The 26,768-nt window shown below is 36.3% G+C and overlaps 2 protein-coding genes and 1 non-coding gene across 8 annotated transcripts; 1 reads left to right on the top strand and 2 right to left on the bottom strand.

The window, feature by feature from the left end:
* The first annotated feature begins 528 nt into the window (after positions 1–528).
* On the top strand, positions 529–8,210 carry LOC128547821 (general transcription factor IIF subunit 1-like). The gene is made up of 2 exons (XM_053521152.1): positions 529–547; positions 6,723–8,210. Exon 2 carries the CDS (start codon positions 6,724–6,726, stop codon positions 7,663–7,665), a length of 942 nt encoding a protein of 313 aa, XP_053377127.1. The 5' UTR covers positions 529–547; position 6,723; the 3' UTR covers positions 7,666–8,210.
* Positions 8,211–15,006: 6,796 nt separating this feature from the next.
* On the bottom strand, positions 15,007–25,288 carry LOC123529896 (uncharacterized). Of its 6 annotated transcripts, none has more exons than XM_045310471.2 (5): positions 25,141–25,288; positions 20,769–20,985; positions 19,746–20,111; positions 18,432–18,895; positions 15,007–17,707 (listed from the first exon to the last, which is right to left on the bottom strand). In XM_045310471.2, the coding sequence occupies exons 2-5, from the start codon at positions 20,917–20,919 to the stop codon at positions 15,374–15,376; spliced, it is 3,315 nt and encodes a 1,104-aa protein (XP_045166406.2). In that variant the 5' UTR covers positions 20,920–20,985; positions 25,141–25,288; the 3' UTR covers positions 15,007–15,373. The 6 variants fall into 6 exon arrangements, with proteins under 6 accessions (XP_045166406.2, XP_045166415.2, XP_045166411.2 ...); XM_045310480.2 differs by having other exon boundaries at positions 20,799–20,985; XM_045310476.2 differs by having other exon boundaries at positions 20,769–20,981; positions 25,141–25,261.
* Trnat-ggu (transfer RNA threonine (anticodon GGU)) lies at positions 24,054–24,126 on the bottom strand. Its single transcript has one exon. It is a non-coding gene; the product is annotated as a tRNA-Thr (tRNA).
* Positions 25,289–26,768: the final 1,480 nt, after the last annotated feature.

Raw genomic sequence — 26,768 nt, 5'->3', positions numbered from 1 at the left:
ATTTACTTGTTATTTCGTTTATTTATTTATCAAACGATATTGCCAGACTCCTTTTTACTTTCTACATGCGTACATGTACAATTTGTTTTTGAAAAAATAAACGGTTAGCAAGTTTGGGTAAAACTATTGTAATTTTATTTTCTTTTAATTGTTTAATCGATATTCAGTAAAGAAAAGATCCCCTCTATTTGTTGCGGTTTTCTTCCAAAAGCGACATTTACTTCCGTGTAGCTAAATTACGCATTAAACTAAAGTTAAGATGTGTAATAATTTGTTGATACTTCTTGTAAAGCAAAATCTGTCTCGGGTTATTCTGCAATAAACCGACCTTGAACTATACTGCGCGCGCACCGTGTTTTGGCTATGCTGCGACGTAGCACGCAGTTGTTATATTTGAAGTAAGTCGTGTTAGAATAACAATAATGTAACGAATATATTACGGTAGTTCAGTCCAGGAGTAGTATAATAATTAGCTTAGGTAGTTGCATAGTTGTTTCCCTTTAATTCTGCAACGCCATTTGTACTAAATTACGACAATCCAATTCAGGTGGGTAGTTTCACGTTTTGTGGCCAAAATATATAATCATTCCTATAAATATTGGTTTTATTTATATCAGAAATGACAACATGTAACTTAAGTCAGGTTAGAATTTGTATATACATTGTATTTCTGGTGATACAGGTTCAAATAGCTAGACGCTATATAACGTAAGAATAACAGACGCTCATTACTTGAAATGGTAAGATATTAGCCTATCAGAATAAAACACTAGAGGGCGCTACAGACAGTCGTTGTAACCACCAGAGGGCGCTACGGATAGTCGTTATAAAGTGAGTATCACTGAATATTAATTCATTGTTGTGTTGAATTTCGAAGAGGACGTTTCGGCTGCATTCTCATAACGTTATACCTACTATACATTGGCTCAACCGTGTTTTCTATTGGTGCATTGTGCCGTAGGAAGGTTGTGTCAATAATAGTAGACAGAAAACGAGGTTTGCAGACAAATAGTTAAGGTACAGGTAGAAGTTTAGATAGTCTGTTAGTGTTATATAGGGACCGAAACCTGTGATATAAGTCATAGAGGACAGAAACCTACATTGATCCTTTATACTATATAGGGTCTAATCAAAAGCTAGAAAGCTTGGAGAAAAATTATTTATACATTTGCGAGGGATGCATGCTTCATTTACATTAATTAAACATAATTATTTCAACAACATAATCATTTAAAAATCATTTGTCCATAATCAAATAATCATAAGACAAAGAAGTCTGAAGGAAATTCTATAATATCATATCTATTCCTCGGTGCACGTTACAGAAAATTGGTGGCAGCGGTGGGATGATATCTAGATAGGAATAGATAGGTACTTAGTTTAGATCAAGGCACACAAACCATAGTCGCATAGACATATAATTAAGGACGCATCCCTGCAATAGACATTTGAATATTTTGAGTTTTAAACATGGATAATCAAAGTGACGAGGGACACGAGACTATAATGAGTAAGCTTAGGCTACTTGAAATGGAAAATGAAAGCTTGCGGGTACAGTTAGAGATACAAACTCTAGGAAAACAGATACTAGAAAATAAGTTACATATCTCCAAGACCCCTCTGAATTCAACAGAATTTTTTGACAAACCTGATGGTTACGAGACATTTAGTCAGGAGCATAGTACCCCGAACATAACTAACACAGTGCTCTATGAAAGGAAGCCTGTGGTATCTAATGACCAAAACAGGGCCACGGTAACGGATATAAATTCTGTCAAGACTGAAAGGCCATCTGTAACTCAAGGGACACAGACACCATTACTTGGCATAAAAAGTATGGGACGAAGTACTGAACCTTTGGTTACCCATGCAGATACAGAAAATAATGATGACCAAAATAATTCTTGGGATAAATTCGTAACAAAAAGAACAAAGTCTCAAGGCTTAAATTTAGGCATCCAGCATAAGGAGGACGGAGACTTACAAAATTCAAAAGACCAGTTACAGAAACCCAGTCAAGAGCCAACCGTTGAAAAACAACAAAGTTCAAACAGGGTTATTGAACCAAAGTTTTACATGAAACCTGCAACTTTTGATGGAACAGGTTCATGGCTCGATTATAAAGCTCATTTCGAAGCATGCTGTGAGATTAATAAATGGACAGAGGAACAGAAAGGGCTTTATTTGGCTGTTTTGTTACGTGGACAAGCCCAGGGCGTGTTTGGAAACCTCGGCGGATGTAGACGTAGCTACAAGGACCTTATTATAGCTTTGGAAGAGCGTTTCGCACCGCCTAATCAAACTGAATTATACAGGACACAGCTCAGAGACAGAAGACAAAGGGCTACAGAATCTTTATCAGAGATGGGTCAGGATATTAGAAGGTTAACAAACTTAGCTTATCCATCAGCTCCAAACGATGTTAAGGAGACATTAGCCAAAGAACAGTTTATCGATTCCCTAAACAATTCAGATATGAGACTTAGAATAAAACAGGCTCGACCAGTAAGTCTCAATGATGCCGTTAGACATGCGGTAGAGTTGGAAGCTTTTAACAGGGCTGAAAGGAAAATAGTTGATGGACAAAACTTCATGCGTGCTGTCGGTCAAACAGACAGTTCACATGCCAAGTTAAAACATGATGTTGAACAATTACAGAAATCAATGTATGAATTAAAAAAAATATTGCAACAAAACAAAGGATCTAACCTCCCGCATACAGGTCAAAATTTTAGGTCACAACAAAAAAATAATGCAAGTAAAACATATACAAATTCAGGTTATCCTAATTCAAATATTCATAATGATAAGACATCAAATAAAACTGGTGTAGGTTACAAATGTCATGAGTGTGGAGAAATAGGTCACTTTAAATATCAGTGCCCAAAAAGACAGACCCAGACCCCTTCTCGAAATAGTCAAGGTAAACATTATGCAAATAATACTAGTAATAATGGATCTGGTTTGTTTATTGAAGTTAAAATCAATGGTTTTGATGCTACATGCTTGATAGATACAGGGCTACCTTGAGTATTGTTTCAAGTAAATTTATGGATAGGATAGGTGCTCCAACAAATTTAGAGTCATACAAATCTGATATTATTACGGCTGCAGGCACTTCTCTCGATATTAGGGGACGCACGAAAGTTAACATTGATATTAAAGGCCATACATATTCGATTGATGTTATTGTTTCTGAGATAGAAGGAGAAGCAATTTTAGGGCTTGATTTTCTGAAATCACAAAATGCTAGCATCGATATAAAAGGAGAGGTTTTGATATTGAATGGTGAGCGATATCAGTTGAATTGTTCAGGACCAATTGGTTGTTATAGAGTTGTTGTTGTAGAACGAACCGAAATTCCTGGCAATTCAGAAATACTTATTGAGGGGAAAGTTCATGGAACATTAAAACCTGATAAAGATTTATATTTAATAGAACCTTTGAAACGCCCATTTTGGAGAACAATGGTCTGATAGCTAGATCACTTGTCAAAGCAGAAAATAAAATACCTATTAGAGTTATGAACTTGTCTGAGGAACCTCGTGTAATGTATGCAGGTACTCACGTAGCTTCGATGAGTCCAGTTGTGAATATAAATACTATAAAACCTTCTAAAGCTAAAGGTTGTATAAAGTTGCCAGCCCACATGCATGATCTCTATGAAAGAGCCTCAAATGGCCTTGATAAAAAGCAAAGCAAAGAAATTTTAAAGTTACTTACTAAATATTCCCATATATTCTCCGAAACAGATTCAGATCTAGGACGCACAGGTATAGTGCGCCATAAAATTCCAACAGGAGATGCCCGTCCAATCAAGCAGTCGCTACGAAGACTTCCTGAGCACATGAATACAGAAGTAAAAACTCATATAACTGACATGTTAGAAAAAGGAATTATACAAAGATCTTCAAGTCCATGGGCTAGTGGAGTTGTATTAGTGCAAAAGAAGGATGGGACACGTCGATTTTGTATCGATTACCGAAAACTAAATGACGTCACAATGAAGGATGCATACCCGATTCCAAGGATTGACGAATCGTTAGATCAGTTGTCTGGAGCAAAATGGTTTTCTTGCCTTGATTTGAGTTCAGGCTATTGGCAGGTTGAACTTGATCCAGAGGATAAAAGGAAAACAGCATTCATGACAAGACAAGGTTTATTTGAGTTTCATGTAATGCCTTTTGGGCTATGTAATGCCCCTGCGACGTTTCAGAGGCTCATGGAAACAATATTGGCTGGATTACAATGGGATATATGCTTGATTTATCTCGATGACATAATTGTAGTTGGCAAAACCTTTCAGAATATGCTTGATAATTTAGAATCTGTATTCAAAAGGTTAGAGGAAGCAGACCTTAAATTGAAAGCCAGAAAGTGCTCCTTATTTTCAAAAGAAGTAGAATTTTTAGGGCACATAGTCTCTGCTGAAGGAATTAAGACTGATCCGAAAAAGATTAGTTGTATACAGTCATGGCCTATACCAAGAAATGTACATGACCTTCGTTCATTTCTAGGGCTCTGTAGCTATTACAGAAAGTTTATTCCAGGTCACGCTGATATCGCAAAACCACTTCATAAGTTAACAGAGAAGTCTCAGAAATTTAACTGGAGTGAGGAATGCACAGAAGCCTTCAATTGCCTTAAACAAAAATTGACAGAAACTCCTATACTTGCACATCCAGATTTTACTCAGCCATTCATATTGGACACAGACGGCAGTAATATAGCGATAGGAGCAGTCTTATCACAGAAAATAGATGGAAATGAACGAGTAATTGCATACGCAAGTCGGTCACTTACAAAGTCTGAGCGTAAATACTGTGTGACAAGGAAAGAGTTGTTAGCTCTTGTCCATTTTGTTAAATATTTCAGACATTATCTTTATGGTAAACCTTTTACGTTAAGAACAGATCATGGATCCCTTCGTTGGCTTATGCAGTTTAAAAATCCTGAAGGACAAGTTGCTAGATGGCTTGAAATTCTTGCCACATATGACATGAAAATAGAACACAGACCCGGAAAAATGCATAGAAATGCCGATGCTTTGAGTAGGATACCATGCAAACAGTGTGGAATAACAGGACATCCAATAAATGAAAGAAAAGAACACCAAGTATTGGCACTCCGTACCACGAAGGATAAAGATGATGAAGATACTGATATGACCTTACAAAAGGCACAGACGGAAGATAAAGATATACAGACTGTAGTAAAATGGCTAACAGAAAATGTCAAACCAGATTACAAAGATATAAGCTCTGAGAGTTTCTATTTAAATCATTATGGGCACAATGGACAAGATTAAGTATACATGAAGGGTTATTAGTAAGGAAGTGGGAAGTATTGGGTACTGATATCATCAGGTTGCAAGCTATAGTACCAATTAACTATAGACTTGAAGTATTGAGATTCTCACATAATATAAAGGCTTCGGGGCATCTTGGCATAAGAAAAACATTAAGTAAAATTAGACAGCGCTACTATTGGCCAGGTCTGCAAAACGATGTAAGAAATTATGTTTCAAGCTGTGAACAGTGTTTAAAACGCAAAGGTCCGATACCAAATAATAAAGCCCCAATGAAAGTAGTAAGAAGAGGTTATCCGATGGAAAGAATAGCAGTAGATATTTTAGGTGAATTACCTCAGACAGAAAATTGTAATAAGTATATTTTAGTAGTAGCAGACTATTTTACAAAGTGGACAGAAGCTTTTGCAATGCCTAATATGGAGGCTAAAACAGTAGCTAAGATTATGGTAGAAGAAATTGTAGCTAGGTTTGGAGTACCGAATATTATTCATTCTGATCAAGGTAGGCAATTTGAAAGTATGCTTTTTCAAGAAATGTGTGAACTATTGCAAGTTCAAAAGACAAGAACAACACCTTATCACCCACAGTCAGATGGAATGGTAGAAGTTTTTAATAAAACCTTAACTACTATGCTTAGTATGTTTGTAAAAGATAACCACAGAGATTGGGATGAGTATTTACCTTATGTGATGATGGCTTATCGAGCAACAGACAATGAAACAACAGGTATGTCTCCAAACTTTCTTATGCTGGGTAGAGAAACTTCTACACCACTAGATTTGGCTTTCGAAATGCCATCTTTTATGAAATCAATTCCTAGGTCACACTGGGTTTGGGAGCTTCAAGAAAAACTAGAAATGGCTCATAATTTGGTACGACAGTATACAGGTAATTCAATCAGAAGACAGAAAATGTTTCATGATGTTAAGCTCTCTTTCAATAGGTTTAATCCTGGAGACAAGGTACTAGTGTATTTTCCGGTAAAAAAGGTAGGATGTTCTTCCAAATTTACATCATATTGGAAAGGTCCCTTTCTAGTAAAAGAGAAAATTTCAGATGTCTTGTATAAAATAAACTGTGGTTTCAAAAATTCATTACAGGTAATTCATGTAAACCGAATACGAAAGATTAAAGATCAGATTCTTTCTGGGCAAGGGACAGAGGTCGAAAAAGAAGCTCAAGAGACCAATACGCATGGCCAAAATGCTGAAAATGTGAATTTTGAATTTGTTTCAGGTCCAGACATTGAAAACGAAGTTCAAGGGACGAATGCCCGAAACGAAAATACTGAAAACTTGAACACTGAATTTGTTTCAGGGCCAGATATTGAAGAAGTAGACACAAGAACAAGATTTGGTAGAAAAATTAAGAAACCATCTTATTTAAACGAATATGTATTTTCTACTTTCAGAATGGCAAACACAAAACAGACAAAAAGAAAGAAAATTGAAACCCTTTGTCCCTTATGCAAGCACATGATAGATGAAGATAAGTTTGTAGAACACCTATTGTTGTGCAAGAAGAAAAGCTTCTGCTGTGTGCTGTGTAAATTGTTCTTCAAGAAAGAAACCTATCTGAACAAACACAAGAAAAGAGTACATGGGTCAACCAGTGATGCTTTTCCTGGAGGTAGCAATATTGAACAAGAAAGTGGAGGTAAGAGTTGTGATATTCTCACAGACACTGTGCCAAAGAATATGCAAGACAATAAAAGTGGTCTTGAACAAGAGAGTGGGGATAAGAGATGTAATGTTTCCAGAAACATTGTGCCAGAGGATAAACAAGACGATGACAGCAGTAGTAATTCCGACTGGGATCAAGACCCAGATATTGAAATAGACGTTGAAACATGCGAGAAACAGGAACAAAGTCAAAACACTGCAAAGAATGATAAGGCCGGCGAGAATAAAGATTCTAGACTTGTAAATGACATAAGAGTTGGTAGGATATACAGAAAGAGGACGAATCCAAATCCAGTTATTGCTCCTGTAAAAGTAATGAAAGTGACAGAAGAAAAAGCTGTAGTAAATACACAAAGTGTAGATCAGAACGAAATGTCCGGAGACTTGTCAGATAATGACAACATAGAGCTGTCTGACAGAGAAGATAGAAATGAACTTCCAGAAAACCAGGGTACAGAAGATAGTTCAGTAAAGAAAGAAAAGGATGGGGGTCAAGATGATAGTGTAACCGTACAACATAGTAACAAAGTCGAAGAAGGCTGCAGTGTAAAATATGACTTAGAAAAAGAGAAACTCGAGATTGAGAAACGTAAACTAGATCTAGAAATAGCAAAGTTCGAGTACAAGAAGAGCCTTTTAGATAAGATAACAGACTTAGCATCTAGAATATAAGAGAACTGTGTGTATTGATACTGTATAAGACAGTCTTAATAAGTGTTTACATTTCTTTGTGTGCTTTCGACAAGCAATAAGCTTGCATATTTTATTACGAGAAACGTAATAAAAATATTTTGTTTTTGAAAGGTGTTTTGTTTTATCCATGCGGGACGCATGACCTTCGGAGGCATGGGTAATGTAACGAATATATTACGGTAGTTCAGTCCAGGAGTAGTATAATAATTAGCTTAGGTAGTTGCATAGTTGTTTCCCTTTAATTCTGCAACGCCATTTGTACTAAATTACGACAATCCAATTCAGGTGGGTAGTTTCACGTTTTGTGGCCAAAATATATAATCATTCCTATAAATATTGGTTTTATTTATATCAGAAATGACAACATGTAACTTAAGTCAGGTTAGAATTTGTATATACATTGTATTTCTGGTGATACAGGTTCAAATAGCTAGACGCTATATAACGTAAGAATAACAGACGCTCATTACTTGAAATGGTAAGATATTAGCCTATCAGAATAAAACACTAGAGGGCGCTACAGACAGTCGTTGTAACCACCAGAGGCGCTACGGATAGTCGTTATAAAGTGAGTATCACTGAATATTAATTCATTGTTGTGTTGAATTTCGAAGAGGACGTTTCGGCTGCATTCTCATAACGTTATACCTACTATACATTGGCTCAACCGTGTTTTCTATTGGTGCATTGTGCCGTAGGAAGGTTGTGTCAATAATAGTAGACAGAAAACGAGGTTTGCAGACAAATAGTTAAGGTACAGGTAGAAGTTTAGATAGTCTGTTAGTGTTATATAGGGACCGAAACCTGTGATATAAGTCATAGAGGACAGAAACCTACATTGATCCTTTATACTATATAGGGTCTAATCAAAAGCTAGAAAGCTTGGAGAAAAATTATTTATACATTTGCGAGGGATGCATGCTTCATTTACATTAATTAAACATAATTATTTCAACAACATAATCATTTAAAAATCATTTGTCCATAATCAAATAATCATAAGACAAAGAAGTCTGAAGGAAAATTCTATAATATCATATCTATTCCTCGGTGCACGTTACAATAATAAGTATCTAAATAAGGTTTATCGTAGAATAACCCTCGTTTGTAGTTATTATGCGTAGAAATATATCACGAAGGCCTTATCTTCATACGCATAAGAACTAGAGTTATGGAACTCCGATCAAATTAAAATAAGATCACAATATCAAATCATAGAATAAAAACCTTGTTTTCCATTTGTTGTTATAACAGGTTAGCCTCATGAAATCAAGTTCAAACCAGGTTACCTTTTCACTTGATAAAATCATAGAAAAACATTGTTGACACTTTAGAGGTTACATTTTCTACTTGATTTTCATAAAAAATTGTCAAAATTTTCGTCCCTATTCAATCTAGTATAACTTTCAAATTTGATTATCTAGGTCAAAATCTATGTCACTAGGTCAAATTTTAGAAAGACATTGTTTACATTCAAAAAAGAAATGCGCACATAATTATATATAAGAAAACTATTTACGCATGTACTCACTGACTTTGCAGAAGGCATAACAACAAGATAAACACCATTTAGGGTCTCACGAGACAAGACAAAAACATATATTATTAAAGCAGCTCAGTTCCAGTAGACTTCAGTAGACTTTGAGAACTGCTCATCATGGAGACTACCACATGTTTCGTCAGAAAAGTGCAGCGTCAGACTGTAAAAAGGATGGACACCAAACATAAGGTGTGTTTCGAAATAGTCACTAGCTAATAGTTTGATACAGTGAGCCGTGTAGATAAACAACTTTATCACTCTTTTCTGTAAGGGTTGTCTCATCCTTTGTCGTGAAGGCGTGTACTGGCACGGGTGCTTACATTTTTCTGAAGAGTCCACTTCAAAGTGTGAGCTTCTAACGCGAACTTACTTCGCAATAATAATGATAAAACCGTTGTTGAACTTGGAAACATATTGCAGTTGGAGGAGGTGTTCGTGGCTGTGTGATTAAAGCGAATATCAGTTCTAATCATTTGTCCTAAACCACTGTTGGTTCAATTTTCACTAGGATAGGGCCAATGAAATTACCAGTTGCTTACGGAAGTGTGGTACTACCTATTTGGTTTTATCCAGTCTGGGTCTTCCTCCGCCTCTACAACTGGCAACGATATCGTATACATAGCAAATTATATCAACGAACTTACGACAAAAAAGCAGAATAACGTATGATAACTGGACAAACAAACGAACGATCCTTACAGGTACTGTTGATAGTGGTCAAATAAAAAAAATATATAAACCGAAAATCTTCATTTACCAAAAAGAAAATAACTAGATTCGAAGTATTTCACGATGTGTACACCTTTACAATTCTTCAAATACCACGATGGTGATTTTGTTATAAAAATAACTAAATAAGTAATAAACCAAACAGAATCCATGGAAATGAAAAATGGTCTCTGCAATTTATTTTTTGTAAACGTTTCTGCACAAAAAATATATATTCTTGCATAAAAACTACTTTTTTCACTGGATCCGCCCATGTATAAGCGGGAGAAAAATCGTGTGCAAACAAGGCAATTCACGTGCTGTTAATACATGATTTTTATTTTTGAAATGCTTTGCCAGGGCTATATGTATGTATTTTTGCGCACACTGATATTTGGCATCTGCGTCTTGTTTCTTCCTTATCAACCTCTTCTTGTAGCATTATAGATACAATGTAATCCATAGTATGTTTAGCTGTATCTGTTTCCAACCCCAAACGTACTGCCCCCATCAATGTACGCACTAGCTTCTCTTAGAGTTCACTCCCTTTAAAAAGCGTCTGTTCAGTTATTGTAAATAACTGTGAATAAATAAGTATCGCGTGTAACTTGTGCTATTGTTCCTTTTTAGGTATTATATTTATGATTTTGATAAGTATCAGTCGGTATGTTTTTATCTAATTTCTCGAAGAATTTATATTAACAGCTTGGAAACTTGACACTACGTTCGTACTCATCCGTACTCCAACTGCGTGTCCGTACTCAATATAACTCGAATGCAAAGTTACTGTTCTTGAAATTGTGATCGAGTCCACCAAATTGTGAAATGATATGAACAATTATTGGTAATTTTATGTTTGTAATAATGAGAGATAAAAAGATCGCTTAAAAACCTTCAGGATGTGCTTTTGATTGTGTTGTTTATTTCCGGGCCCTGGATACGGATATTTAAAACATGTTTACCGTTTCCAAGAACAACAGGAATGGTAAATAAAAAATGTACCGGAATCGTCAAGTCATCACATATGAAAACAATACATAAATCGTCGTGAAATATTTTTTTATGCAAGAATAGCGACAATACACGTTTGTTTTGTGTATTAACGTCTGCAGAAACCCTTGGGATATGTTTGTGACCTCGACCTTCGGTCTCGGTCACAAACAATCCCGCGGGCTTCTGCAGACGTTTATACACAAAAAAACGTGTATTATCCCTACATTATATATTCATACGTTTTCAAAGTTTATTGGCGCTTCTGATATGTATAGCGGCAATAACATGCTTTCATTTAAGGAGTTTATGACGTTTAGTGGTGCAACATACTTTCAATTACATAGCGGAATTACTTAATTGTCTAAATTATCGGGATGGTAAATAAATAAATTCTATAAGAATGTCCTTTGGAAGCATAGAGCGTTTCCAAGAAATATAATAGCCGTCTTGATTTTAACTGGGTCTGTTCATGAGAGGTAATGAAAAATGCAACACATCTCACGCCCATAGCACTCTGTAATACTGAAACATTAAATGAATAGACTCCATGGTTACAAAGGACCAGAAATAACGTTTTACGGCCCCTTAAGGCAATATTAAAAATTTAAATGAGCCGTGCCATGAGAAAACCAACATGGGTTTGCAACCAGCATGGATCCAGACAAGCCTGCGCACCCGCGCAGTCTGGTCAGGATCCATGCTGTTCGCTTTAAAAGCCTACTGCAATTAGAGAAACCGTTAGTGAAAAGCATGGATCCTAACCAGACTGCGCGGATGCGCAGGCTGGTCTGGATTCATGCTGGTCACAAAGTCACTATGTTGGTTTTCCCATGGTGCGGCTCATATAAGAATACCCTTAGGAAGGAAGCATAGAACGCAACCAAGCAGATTTGGTTTGACTATTTGTGTTCATGAGAGTTAATAATATCCCCTAGCACTGTCTTGAGGAACTGTATCGTAAAAGTACATTAAGTATTGTCTATGATCCAGAAACGCCAAAATAATAACAACACAGAGTCAAAGTACGAGGTGACTTTTTATTGCCGCCACGCGGGTATTGATGAGTGCTTGTAGGACTGCATTAGCCCGTCCTGTCAGCTCAAGTAGAACACAAGACTAAGAATCATCGGAAGGTCCTCAGGCATGGAAAATATTTTTCGTGACGATTTTAGACAAATTGAAATTTTAGACAAGAAGATTTTAAAATATTTTTTCCTATATAAGTTTATGTAAAATTTGGGACCCCCAGGGCAAGGCCTCTTCACTCCAGGGGTATAATTTAAACAATTTTTGTAGAGGACCACCAGGCAATGCAACATACTAAATATCAAAAGCCTAGGCCTTGCAGTTTCTGGCAAGAAGATTTTAAAAGTTTTTTTCCTATATTAGTCTATGTAAAATTTGGGACTCCCAGGGCAGGGCCTCTTTTCACCCCAGGGGCATAATTTGAACAACTGTGGTAGAGGACCACCAGGAAATGCAACATACCAAATATCAAAAGCCTAGGCCTTGCAGTTTCAGGCAAGAAGATTTTAAATGTTTTTTTATATATAAGTCTATGTAAACTTGGGACCCCCTGGGTGGGGCCTCTTTTCACCTCAGGGGCATAATTAGAATATTCTTGGTAGAGGACCACTAGGCATTTAAACATACCGAATATCAAAAGCCTAGGCCTTGCAGTTTCAGACAAGAAGATTTAAAAAAAATCCTATACAAGTATATGTAAAACTTGAGAGACCCGGGGCGGGGCCTCTTTTCATCCCAGGGTAATAATTTGAATAATCTTGGTTGAGGACCAAAAGGTATTGCTACATACCAAATATCAAAGGCTTTAGACAAGAATATTTTTAAAGTTTTTTCCTATATAAGTCCATGTGAAACTTGGGAACCCCGGGGCTAGGCCTCTTCAACACAGAGGCATAATTTGAACAACCTTCATAGAGGACCATTAGATGATGTCACATGCCAAATATCGAGGCTCTATGCCACTTGCCCTCATCGATGTGGGTTCTAGCCTCACTTGAGGCGTTCAACTCTTCATGTGAGCTGGCTTACGGAAGGTCGGTGGTTCTACCCAGGTGCCCGCCCGTGATGAAATAATGCACGGAGGGGCACCTGGGGTCTTCCTCCACCTCAAAAGCTGGAAAGACGCCATATGACCTACAATTGTGTCGGTGCGACGTTAAGCCCCCTTCCCCCCTCCCCCTTTCGGTTGCCATGGCAACCAGAGTTCTGTGTGGAATTCAAATCTTTGAACAACTTTGAAAGGGGACCACCAAAAGAACATCCAGGCCAAGTTTTATTAACTTCCACCAAATGGTTTCAGAGGAGATGTTGTTTAAATGAAAGTGTGGACGGACAGACACCGGACGCCGGACGGTGACCGATCACAATAGCTCACCCCGAGCATTTTGTGCTAAGGTGAGCTAATAAAAGGAAACTGTTTTGTATTATTACTTACTTACTTTTTTAAAAAATGTAAAAAAAGTTATACTGATAACGGTATTTACACTTCCTCTTTCTACCATCTATTAGTACGTAATTAACTTTTATATCCCTTCATTAGTGTCAAAATTATTTCACAATTTTGAAAACTTAAGTTCAGGAAGGGAGAAAATTCCAAAAGGACTCGAGAAAGTAACCAAAACTAGAGAGAACTTAAAAACCATTCAAGATAGAATTACGGACCTTAAGCACGGCATTTGTCTCATGATCTCCTATCACTAATCACTAATCAAGTGTCATTGCATTCCTTTCGATAGTATTAAAAACGTCGTACGGACAAAAACAATGTAGCAGACAGACGAACAACCTGCTTTCTATGCCCGTCTCCAATCAAAGGGGATATTAAAATATATGTGTGTTTGAAACACAAACTGACCATATGTACTTGCATGCATTCGTGTTTTGGGGAGCATTTATGCCACGTACTATCAAAATCTCTTGATGGGTGACAAGTAATTGGCCGGACACGAAATAGATACCTGCAAGTGTGACGTTCACTTTTGATGTACAGGTATTGTTCTTGCATGCGAAACGCCATATCGATTTGGGAAACATTTTACCACGTGGTATTATTGCTTTATGGGTGGAGCAGGTATATGGTCCGGTAACAAATGGGAAGGTCTGACGAAATAACGGTCGATACGTAAACGTTCTGTCAGCGAAAATCAGCGAAACTGGTTTTCTATCAGTAAAGAACTAATGATCTGAACATGCAACATAATTCACAATGAAATGGAAGATCGCAACTTCGATTTTATTTCGCGTGTTGAAAAATTAAAATTCAGCTGTGTGTGTCAGTTGTAACTGCTAACAGCTTTTACATGTCACATGATCGAATGAAGTGCATGGCATTATTTGCTTACTTTTGAAAAAAAAAATTTAATGTCAACCTCCGGTTACCACACACGAATGGCGATTGTAAGCACAGTTATATATAGGAAAATAGCAGTAGCAGAGAGCAGTAGCAGTAGCAGTAGCAGTAGCAGTTCGAGTGCCTCGGTAGATATCATCCGTATTTCTTATTTTCTGTCAGAAAACCGCAAGAACAATAAATCAATTTGCGACGATTGGTCCGTTTTCATTCAATAGAAAAGAACTGCAATCTGCTGGCCACAGTCTCAGAACCTTAATTTTACTCGTAAACGCACTCTGTTATACTAGTTGTGTCTCAAACGATTTATTAGACCAAATCACAGTGTATCTAATAGCAAAAATTAATCGAGTCGTTATTATTCTGTTATTGTATACTTACTATTTCGTTCATTCTATTTCCTGACATGATAGATGCAATTGAAATCCATGGGACATGTAGAATTTACAATAGGTTTCTGCAAAATTTAAGCCGTGTCCGTCTAAATCATAGTACTAATTTTTTCGCAAGGTCGTGAAATATATCAAAGCTACCGCTGATATCCCATAAAAGCAAAGTGGAATTCTATATACTAGTTATTTATTCGTAGGAAATATTATTTCGATTCAGTCACTTAAAAGGTTTTGTTTGTCAACTAAACTTTTCATGAAGCTAGCTTCATTACACTGCGTGATCATGAGAGAATAACAAAATAATTTACAAAAACGTGTTACTTTTATTGATATATCTTTCTCACAAAATGTTTAATTATTCAAAACCTCCCTGATATTTGAGGCATAACATGACTCTAACCCTCTCTGCTACATTAACCTGTATGACAGTTCAATTACCTCAGTTGTAAAGACTTTCCGGAGTTTAGGAATAACTCAAATACACTGATACTGTCGGGTTACCGCTGTAGTCCCTCTGTTGGCGTGATATGCGAATGGTCCATATATCAGATATCCTACAATATTATCCGACAAAAATCAGTCTTACCGACAATGATGTTATATACTGGCATGCACTTTTATACTAAGTAACAGACTGAGAGCATAAACGGCCCGGGTAAACTCCAAACAAGTTCGGGATCAAAAATTATCAAGAAAGTTCCTGATTTTATCCCAGTTTACGGATAATACATCTGTGTCTTTCATCGTTTGTATGAGGACGTTCATGTCTGCATTGTGTTGATTCTGATTTTTCCACTCCTTCAACATATAAAATATTATTGTTGCTATGCCACAGTCACGACTTCTTTGTTTGATGCGATCTACTTTATCAGCGCTTAAACCCAGCGCAATGCCCAAAAGTTCCCAATTTGTGCCAATGGCTTGTGCAATCTTGTTCAAGTCCATTTCTGTTACAGGTCGAACTGAACTTGCCTGTTCATCAGGTATTTTCTTTTCTTGAAACCATTCTTCAATTGTTCTCCGGACATCGATAGGGTGATCCCTGTAATCAGGACAACACACTTTGATTTCTTTCTTAATATTATCCAGACTATGGGATTCCTTACTCCCTCTGCCACAATGATCTGCATGATTGCATTTTATGTAATGACTGTACACTTTCTCTCTGGTATTGTTGTGAAGTTTCTTAAACTCTTGCGATATCACCATCTCAACGTATCTACGGAAACGATCGGACACAACGTTTATGTCCTCTCCAGACGGGCACAAGACGATGACCATTAATTCTATACCTTTACCCTCCTTCTGTGTGATTCTTCCTGCGTGTTGCCGGTCAAGTCTGTAGTAACCAACGTTTTGAAAAACTAGGTACTGATCTTCAAATTTGATCGGTGGCCATCGTCCAAGGGCAGCCGCAGTAATCCGCTCGTAAACAGTAGCCAGCACTGTGATGTTTTCAAGGCAAATTCCCAGTAAAACACTGGAATAGGTTTTCTTGCAAAGAAATTCGTCGGAAGTTTCGTTGCTACAATTGCTTTTGAGAAAACTTGGTATCATATATTTACCCATACCGACTAATTTGTCCGAGCTGTCATCCGTTTGAAGTTCTGCTAGAATTCTGTGCCTTTTCAAGAAGTTCAACAAAATGCTTGAACACCTAAAGAAGTCAATGTTTCTTTCTTTGCTCCAGACCGCATCTAGAATTTCGTTTTCTAAAACCGCCATGTTTGTCATCTTTTTCCAAAGCAGAAAGAGTTTTGAGCTTCCGTCACAAATGGTTTTTGATGTAATGATGCATCTAAATGCATCTATTAGAAACTGGGGGTTTAAGATCACGTGCTTGTTCAATTCTTCTTCGTCAAAGAATACGAGTGTGCCTTTTTCGTGATGGTATTTAAGAAATTCCTTTATCTGGTTTTCGTCTCTGATAGGATGATCATTCTCTGCATCCATCTCTATCACTTCATTAAACGTTATGATATTTTTGTGTCTCACCTCAAGCAAAGATAGTTCTAGCGGTATCCACTTTGCAGGTATCAATCTACAAGATGCAGTTTCCACCCCAATCTGATAGATCGTTTCACGGAGTTCATCGATCACGTCATCGGACATATCCGTATTAGCGACGGCAAATGTATGGTCAAAAATGTGGTTTCTGACATCTGTCCCTGCAAATAATTCCTTCACTTCTTTGAACTTTGCCTCAATATCCCCTGTAAACTTGTCTTTGTGTGTTCCAACTAGAATGATTTTAGGCTTGGTTCCATCATCCGACCCAACAAATGCATTAATGGAGTTCACCCAAAACATCAAGCTTGTTTTCATCTTTTCTTGTCTATCCGGGAAATCGTAGTCTTCTAATACATTGTCAAGCCCTTTCCTTAAGTCAAAAACCAAAAGGTACACAGCGTCTCTTGAGTGAAATATCTGATGAGTAGCATAATACACAAATTGTCCCCCAAAGTCCCAAATAGTTGCAATAAGCTCATTGTCTGATATTGTTTTATTTTCAGATAAATCATCTGAAAAATGTCTGAAAAGCGGAACACATTTCACAGATGTACTGGGCTCAGCTGGTGCGTCTGTTTGTACAGTTTTTCTGTTGTAACTAGTCGTTGTTCGAAGTCTTCTTTCGCCATCTTCTATCAAGACTTGCTCTTTAAATCCCGTTGTTAAATCTAATTCTTCATTATCTTCAGTATCTTGTATACTGTCTGAATTCTCTGCAACGGACTTTGCTATAGAAACAAGACGACATGAGAGTTCGTCAAACTCTTGCTTTGTATCAAATCTCTCCCAATTCTTTTCTTTTATCTTACATCGCCGTATATGAACGTCTATCCCATCAGTGCTTTCAACTTCTTTTACCGGTTCATTCAGCAGTCTTCGCGTCAGAGTGGTTTTACCCTGCGCATAAAACCCAATAATATTTACACGTAAGTGTCTGTCATGCTCCTGACCTTCACTCAAAGCACGAGAATACAGGAAATGGTCTTCATTATCACTAGAGATCTGAAATAAGTACGTATATCAATTATCAAAATTAAGTGGTGTATGAGGCCCGACTCTTGTGCGACACTGCAAAATACTGTACAATTTTTTATTTATATATAATTCATATATATATAAATAATTTACAAAACACACGAGCATTTTATAAAAACTATTAAAACTGTTTCGAAGTTATATTTATTTACAATAGCATTTAAGTTTGATAAACGTACATAAATCTTGAAGCATATCCCATTGAAGCAAATTTATCAACTGAGTTTTAACTATGGCATTTACTGGATGGAATTAAAGGGCCTAAGGGGACATGAACAACACTTTTATCATAAGATGATACTGCTGCGTAATGTGGTTTAACTATATCGAATAGTTCTGGTGAAGTTGTTTGTTTAAGATGATTATTTGTACCAAGGTGTGTAAGCCTGCCCGCTTAGCTCAGTAGGTAGAGCGTCGGTCTACGGATCGCGGGGTCGTGAGTTCCATCCTCGGGCGGGGCGTATGTTCTCCGTGACTATTTGATAAACGACATTGTGTCTGAAATCATTAGTCCTCCACCTCTGATAATTCATGTGGGGAAGTTGGCAGTTACTTGCGGAGAACAGGTTAGTACTGGTATAGAATCCAGGAACATTGGTAAGGTTAACTGTCCGCCGTTAACTGACTGAAATACTGTTGAAAAACGGCGTTAAACCCAAAACAAACAAACAATCAAATGAATGTGTTTCACCTTTTGGTTGTTCGAATGACTCGTTACAACTTCCAGTGTCTGTCCTAACTGTTGTTGTAGCCCCGTTAATATATCGTCTATGGGAGTCACAAGAACTTCTCTTTTGTCTTCCATGATTCTAGATACAATGCCAACACAGCGTAAGCATTTTGTCTCACCAACTAGATAAACCGCTGCTCCGACGTCAGTGTCTTTAGCAAAGGTTCCATTTCCAACGGAAATAACTCGAAACTGATTTTTGTATGTCAAAATTTCAGTCAGTGTATAGTTTGGCTCATCCCTCCGAACTGTGTATGTATCAGTTTTCACTCGTCCATCACACAAATGAAACTTTCCAACTGTTAATCCTGTAACTTTGCTAAATTTAATCAATTGGTGTGTTTCTATCTCGTTCGGAGTTAGCTTCCTTGCATCAACTGTTGTATGAGTATTATTATATGGCGGAAAGTTTGCCGAATATAACCCTACAATGAAAGAATTCAGATAAAGATATTAACTTATTTAAAGGAGCATGTATATAATTCATTTACAGCAAGTATTACAGGCATCTTTATGATTTCTATGACTTGGTAAGAATAAGAAATAGTAAAATACGACGGCTCTGGTAATTGCTTTACCCCTCATCAGTAGAATAAAGAAGTGCTGTGTTATTAGTCATTTGCATATCAATGCAGTTTGTTCTAGCTTGTCGAGTGTGAAATATGTTGTATGTGAAACCTTCTGACTGGCTTTTGATAGGCCAAGCGTTCTAATAACATTTAAGCCATTTTAAAATCGAACTCGAAATAAGGCAGATCATGACTTTTTAACACTAGCTGCGTTAGCTGTCGGCGTTTGGAACCTACAAGAATCACCATTCACCTTACTTGTGAAACTATTAAACTAAACATATAATTGATACAGCCCATTCGTTTACATTTAGAACTGTTCTGTTTTAACGACAACTTTGACCAAAATTATAATTGATATCAGTGTTTCTAAATTGGAAACAATTAAATTTCGTTATCTTATCTTTCATCAAAAATTAGTATAAATATATTACATTGATACGTAAACTCCTTGACGGACAACAATGATCGAAAGATAGTACAAAGATAGGTGCAATTCTTTGCATAAACATGACACTATATACCGAAAAATGTCTAGCATATCATTTTACAAGTTTTTAGGTTATCTAATATCTTTGGCAATAAAACCCGGTTATGTATTAGTGTATTTTAGCTTTGAAATAGGGCAATGTAAAGAAACAGACAAATAGAAATAAATTAAATCGCAAATTGATTTGTTTTCAAGCTATAACAATAGTATACATACCGGAATCTCTGAGATGTTCATCAGTAACGTGCACAAATTTGATCCTAGGGGAGACACAGGTTTCAGAAACTTTTACAAGAGCAACATCTAGACTTTCACTGTATTCTGCCGCTACCACACATCCACATTCCCATTCTTTCTTCTCCTCTTTCAATGAAATTATTTGAAAAACTTTCGTCCCAAAGAATATTTTTGGTGATCGGAAGGGTCCAAAAATGTGCCGGACAGTCAAGAAACACAACTCGCCTGTTTCTTTTATCTTCAGAAATGGACCAACAGTTCCACAATATTTGGTATTAATTGGACGTACACAGCTGCCAATGGCAAGTTCTTCATGGAAGAGCCGACTTGTTTGGCTTTTGATGTCTGTAAATGTTAAAAAAAAATATTATGAAAGAATGCTAAGAATTTGTATATAAATAGGTAAAAAACATGTGTCACTTCGAATAATTTTCGTGCATGCCGGACGGGAGTCTGCGGTATTTTACTGGTGTTTGCGAAGCTCGTCTTATACTCTGGATGAGGCTGACCTTCTTGCTGCATTTTACGAATTAATGTGTAAATTCTTACGCTACTGTGAGAAAATAATCTTTTAAGTCAAAAGGAAAGTCATTTCCTTTGGTTTAACACTCGTATTATTTGTATAATACAGTATGTAAGAAAAAGAATATATCATTCTGTAGTTGCTGGGAATATTCGGCTCCCGGATAACTATTTCAGCGGTTACTTGGCAGAGATTTCTTATATTATTACAATGCAACATATTAAAACCCGCTTGCTCAGCTGAATAGATAGATAGAAATTGTGATTCTAGTCGACATTTACAATGGGGAAAACATTTTTACCATACAATCAACTTTGTTTAAAATACTATTTTAAAAATATCCTACTACCATCCTCGGAGAACTTTGAATAATTTATAGTTTCTGTCTGTATCTTCCAAAACAACACTGGTAAGGATTAAGTAGATAAACAGCAGTAGTTATTAATGCACAACGTCGTTATTTACTAGTACTTGCGTACCTGAGGCTTCATTTCCATATGATTGAGTACCTGTTGGCACTCCCATTTGTAGCGTGTCCGTCCCCTCTACCCTTGCCCTTTTAACAGCACTGGATTCGTCATCTTGATCTTGCTCTATATTAGTATTACTTTTCAGCTTAGATTTTGGCATGACTCCTTTGAAGAAAGTGACAACTTACATAGTTGTGTATATATCAGAACGAGGGTTGGCTTCTGTCTGAAACAGAATCATAATCACTTACAAGTAGACAATACAATATGTATATAAGCGAAAAAAAAAAGACATTTTGTAATTTTTAGTTTCAGTTTGATGCTGCCGGCTGAAATAATTAATCGTAATGTAGTGTTTTACTACTATTTACTGATATTTTAATTAGGATTCTAACAGAATAAAACGAAACTAGTTGCCGAAATATGTTTTTCTTATGCTGACCATATTCATCACCACTTTTAAATTTTTAGAATTTAGACGAGACTTTAATTTTAATATTTTAAAATTTTAATGGCAAATTAAAAATTTCGGTTTTGTAACATTAATCAATATGGACACTGATGGTGGTTAAAATAATGTTATCGTTGTTTTTAAAACGAAATCCCTATCAGTGAACTTTTTCCTTGAGTCAATACTGAGCATTTGTTCAGTAAGGTGGCGTCTGGTGTGGAAGCGCTTTTGAAGAGCGCCAACTTGAAAACACGCTAAACGACAAACTAGCGCACCAGAACGACAAAAGCCGTATTTGTCGTATTGGTGAACTAACTTGTCATTTTGGCGTGTTGCCATGTTAGCACTCTTCAAACGCCAGAATCAGCCACCATAGTTCAGGGTATCTTAAGTTAAATTTACTTAATCGCTTTAACGGGGCATATTCTTCAGTTTGAAATGAACATGGCTGCAAGGAAAGTGCAGGTATGCAAATTAACAACTAATATGATACAGGCCTCCTTTATTAAATGGTTATGGTAGCTGACTTTGAATCACATGTTCCCCACCTTTGGGTGTAGAGTTTTATGTGAAAGAGTCATCTATCTGGATTACGGAAGGAATCGGGTGTCCGCCCTTGCCTAAAATAATATCTAGAATGAAACATGGGGACTTCCCTCGATAATGAAGCTATGATATTGCCATAAGCACCTGATTTACAACTCCACAAACAAATCAAACACAACTGAATTCAAAATTGTCTGCTGCGAAAAATAGAAAAGATAAAATATCACGTTTCGTTTCGCCTTTATTGTTCGGTTGAAATCTGGGGATTTTAGTAAAATTTAAACTAAATTATTGTACTGAACAGATCATGTTTAAAATGTGTTTCAAATAACAAGATAAGACCCACCAGACAGCTACCAGTGGTGAACAAGACTTGGCAGCTTTCCAAAGCAAAAGGATATTAGATTAATAATGAATAATAACTGAATATCAATGAGGTTTGACATAAATTAAAACTACTGGCATGGTATAGAAATTTTTTTACTTCATACCTGCTTAAGTGAATAATTGTTTATCATGGTTTAGTAAAGCACAAAGACAGACATTTATGCGATAACGTCCTCCAAGAAAGAGTATTACTTATGAGTAGTAGCAACCTTTGAGAGAAAAAACATAAGTAACATATAAATGATATTTCTGCATCAATTTTGAAGGTACTTAGTTCGATGAAGACATTTTAAAGTAAAACCAAAATCTACCTGTCTATTTTAAATTATGCATCTGTCGTTAAACATGGCATTACAGAATGTGAAAAACTGTCATTAAAAAAACTGCGAGACTGAATTACAGGTTAAACCAAATCAGTTTCTTATTGAAATAGGGTTGGTGGAGAAAAATCCAAAACGAGTCACAATTCAAAGGGCACACTGGTCTATTACCATATTAATTGAATAGAATTTTTAAAAACATTGTCACAGAAAATGTAATGTACAATCTACGTAATATTGTCATTGCTTTATTGCCATTGCTTGGAGAACTCAGTGTTAAAATTCATTTTTCTCACCTTCAATTTCCATATGGGACAATCTTAAACTTGATATTCGGATTCCGCCATCACTAACTTAAGTATTTTCAAAAGTAGGTTAAAGAAAAGAATTCAACCACAGCTAGTTCCTTCTTTTTATCTTATATTGTTGTTGAAAGACGTTATTCATTATATCATTCAAGAACAGGAAATAATAGACCTTTCTAACGTAAACGTAATTACGAAACGGAATACTGAATTTGTAAAATTTTAGGCTAATTTGTGGTCTAGGGGAGACAATTTCATTCAATAGTAATGCAATAGTATCTCCCTTACACCATTATTTGAAAATAATATTTACGAATTCAGTATTCCGTTTCCGATTTACGTTTACGTTAGAAAGGTCTATTTGCAGTAACATAAACATTGAGCTTTTACTAAATCATCTACGTACACTATGTATGGAGCCGTATGCGAAGATGCTGTCCTTTATTTCTCCAATGTCCGACTTCTAACGAACAACGCATAAATGTATTTAGATTGACTTTGCATTTTTGTCATTTAAACTTGGACAGTTTATTAATTCCAAAATAATGAGTTTTACCATAAGAACGATTTATTGAAATTTAAAATTATATAAAACACAGTAATCGTTTTGAACAGTAATTTACAAGTCTATCATCAATAATCATCAATTACATTCCCCGTGATTCTTATTTTGTTCTTCATCCTTCTGGACACTGGCATCAACTTCTTCAACCTCTTCAAGCTATATTGTCTTTCCTTAAAATGTCTTGAAACAACCAAAACGCAATTATTCTCATTTAAATTTCAAAAGAATATTACATTCTGAATTATTATCATTCTTATTCAACTCGTTCAACAAATTCAAAATGAAAAGACACTCATGTAATATCCTCCATTTATATTATTTGTCAGCCAATTAAAATTGATGCGTTTTCCTTTAGCGGAGGGCTTAGGGTTAGTGTAGAAAGAACTTACTGCACAACTCTTTTTGCTTCTGTTTCGTAATTGATGATATATTGTAAAAAGGTAAAGAGTAAATAAGATATGATTCAATTTAACTGATAAAGGAAAAAACAGAAGAAAAAATAAGTTTATTGTCTGAAAACAATTATTGTTAGAACGAGAGAGATCTGATAAGCACTTAGCACATCTTGATCCATGTAAGGTACATGCATATCGGTGGATGAGAGATAAAGAGATCAGAGAGCATGTAAATAAAGAAACACTTTTGAGGGATAATGAAATGAGAGAGCATGTAAATAAAAATACGCTCAAAAGTGATGTAACAGTCTCAGGAAAAATGTGCAGCCTCGACCAGGACTCGAACCTCGGACCTTTGGCTTACCGTGCCAACGCTCTACCAACTGAGCTACCGAGGCCACCCGATACGAGAACCGCTACACACCTTCCCTCTTATTGCGAGACATTGGAACTCTTGGCCAATGTCTGCCGTAGACTGTTAACCGAATTCAGATGCACACCCCAGCTAAACTGCTTCGCCCGCATGGGCTCCAAAGGTAAGCATCCCGGACGAGCCCCCAAATGTAACAGTCTCAGGAAAAATGTGCAGCCTCGACCAGGACTCGAACCTCGGACCTTTGGCTTACCGTGCCAACGCTCTACCATTGAGCTACCGAGGCCACCCGATACGAGAACCGCTACAGAGATAACGAGGTCATAGATCATTTAAATGAAAATACATTTATAAGAGATAACGAGGTCAGAGATCATGTAAATAAAAATACATTTATAAGAGATAACGAGGTCAGATAGCATGTAAATAAAGAAACACTTCCAAGAGATAACGAGGTCAGAGAGCATGTAAATAAAATACAGTTATAAGAGGTCAGAAAGCATGTAAATAAAAGAACACTTATAAGAGATAACGGGTTAGAGAGCATGTAAATAAAGAAACAGTTCTTCTTTCTCGTCCTTCGATACACTTACTGATAAATATCAATTTAATATACGCAACAAAAGAATGTCGATGCACTTGAGATAATACGATTACTTGTCTTGTTTTGGTTTACTTTGTATTTCAGAATGGTCGATAACAACTTGTATCTAAACTACACCATTTACTTACTTTACCTATGTAAAGTGAGTTAAGAACACTTGAAGAAAAGCGACAAAAGAAAAGTGCGATCGCACCTCAAATGGCGAAAATAAGAATCTTGAAATTTTGAAATCTTAAAAAGTTTAATCTAGACTTATATCTCACAGTATTATACAGAAGTTTTAACTCACCCTTAAGCGTGCTCACTTTAATGTCTTTTATAATTCCTCAAGATAAATGCATACGTGTGTTTATGTTTTCTAACCTTGACACTATATATAAGATTTTAAACTATAAACTGCCATGCACTTACGTACATAGAAATGATACTCGATACCTTGTTATAAAAACTGGCCTAGTTAAAACCATGCACTTCATTATTAGAACACACAATGATAAATCCATTTGTCAGTAATTGCAGTGATTGTGAAAACGCGCATCTCCGGGAAAATACATGGTGCAGTTTAGGCCAAACAAATATAGTGTAGTTTAGGTACATTTATCAAAACTGAAAATGTTGCTTTAGAATTTAGTATACTAAATTAAACATGCCGGGAAATGACCGTACTCCCGGACCGTATGTACGAGCTTCATCGCGTTTATTTCAAAGTTTTCGAAATACAATAGTTTTGTCGATAGATAGCTTACTACATATCCGGTGGCAGAAATATGCCCTTGTAATACTTTGCTGCAAACATCAAGCAAAAACACCTGATGACTATTTTTCTTTTATAGTAAGCTATAGTCCAGCAGAATTTTATCTGAAATATATACTAGTATTGCGGTATGTACCACGGTATACATACACTGCTGTACCCAACCTTGGTCACGCCATGTACCCGGATAATCTTAACTCTGTTCAGCGACCCTAACTCAGTGCCAACATGGCGGATGTAAAGCCGATACAACTTTGTGTGTAATTACGATGTATAAAGGAATGTTTCTGTTGTTATATCTATCTCCATTGATCAAGTGAAGTGTATATTTATTTCAAAATGTATTATGTTAAATATACCACCCTTTGTATATTCAGGCGGAAAAACGACGAACAAGGCAACTTTTTCAATGAAACTTTTACAAAAAATCTTTAAAAATACTTCTATGCTTTTGATGCCTCGACTATTTTGTTGTTTGAAAGCAAAGATATACTGCTTTATAGGCCCCTTTACACTATGTTGTTAACCCACTACATGTTGACACAATGCATGTTCAAATGTACTGACAGCGAGAAAGGGGATAAAAACGTAACTTTGATTTGATAAAAACCGAACTCAGTTTACATGAGGAATGGATAAAAACCTAACTTACACGAAATTGTGTGACGGATAAACACCTAACTGATTAGTATTCTATAGAAATGAATGAGTTGACATGTACATGGTCTGATTATTGTAAACATTACTTTATAAGCAGTATTGTCTTCAAACTTTGTCATTAATTTTAAGATGTTATATGTATGCCCACTACAGTCAAATAATTTTTCATAATTTTAATATTATGCAAATAGCAATGTTTGTAAAAATCTGGATAAATCCTAAAAAATAACTCAGTATAAAAGTCAAAATTATTATATTTACATAAGAAATTATTTAATACAACCGATGTTCGAAGTTCTGTAGTCCCCAACCCTCTCTCCCTCTCTCTCTCATACACATACACGTACACGCACGCACGCACGCACGCACGCACGCACGCACGCACACACACACACACACACACTGTTTCAGAAGAATTGTGTTTGTTTCAAATCTTGTATATCGTATAGTGTAAGAGATTTTTATAGAGGTGTTAATGGAATATTTTTGATATTGTTTAAATGGGATTAGATTTATGATTAATTATTAAATATGATATTTTTCAGTTTTTCAGACGGTAAATAGGGAAGAAAAATGTGTGTGTGTGTGTGTGTGGTGTGGTGGGGTAGGGGAGTGATGCATGGACTGACGGGACAGGGGTGTGGGTATC

The sequence above is a fragment of the Mercenaria mercenaria genome, chromosome 13 (genome assembly GCF_021730395.1).
Source record: "Mercenaria mercenaria strain notata chromosome 13, MADL_Memer_1, whole genome shotgun sequence".
Taxonomy (NCBI): domain Eukaryota; kingdom Metazoa; phylum Mollusca; class Bivalvia; order Venerida; family Veneridae; genus Mercenaria; species Mercenaria mercenaria.
Note: the sequence above shows the minus strand (reverse complement) of the source record. Positions and strands in the feature narration are given on the sequence as shown.

What these genes read in the sequence shown, in the direction of transcription:
- LOC128547821 (XM_053521152.1), top strand. Translation starts at nt 6,724, where the DNA reads ATGGCAAACACAAAACAGACAAAAAGAAAGAAAATTGAAACCCTTTGT.
- LOC123529896 (XM_045310471.2), bottom strand. Translation starts at nt 20,919, where the DNA reads ATGCCAAAATCTAAGCTGAAAAGTAATACTAATATAGAGCAAGATCAA. An exon ending in ATATGGAAATGAAGCCTCAG is followed by an intron (nt 20,112 to 20,768) that starts GTACGCAAGTAC and finishes TAACATTTACAG; the next exon opens with ACATCAAAAGCCAAACAAGT. An exon ending in TGAACATCTCAGAGATTCCG is followed by an intron (nt 18,896 to 19,745) that starts GTATGTATACTA and finishes CTTTCATTGTAG; the next exon opens with GGTTATATTCGGCAAACTTT.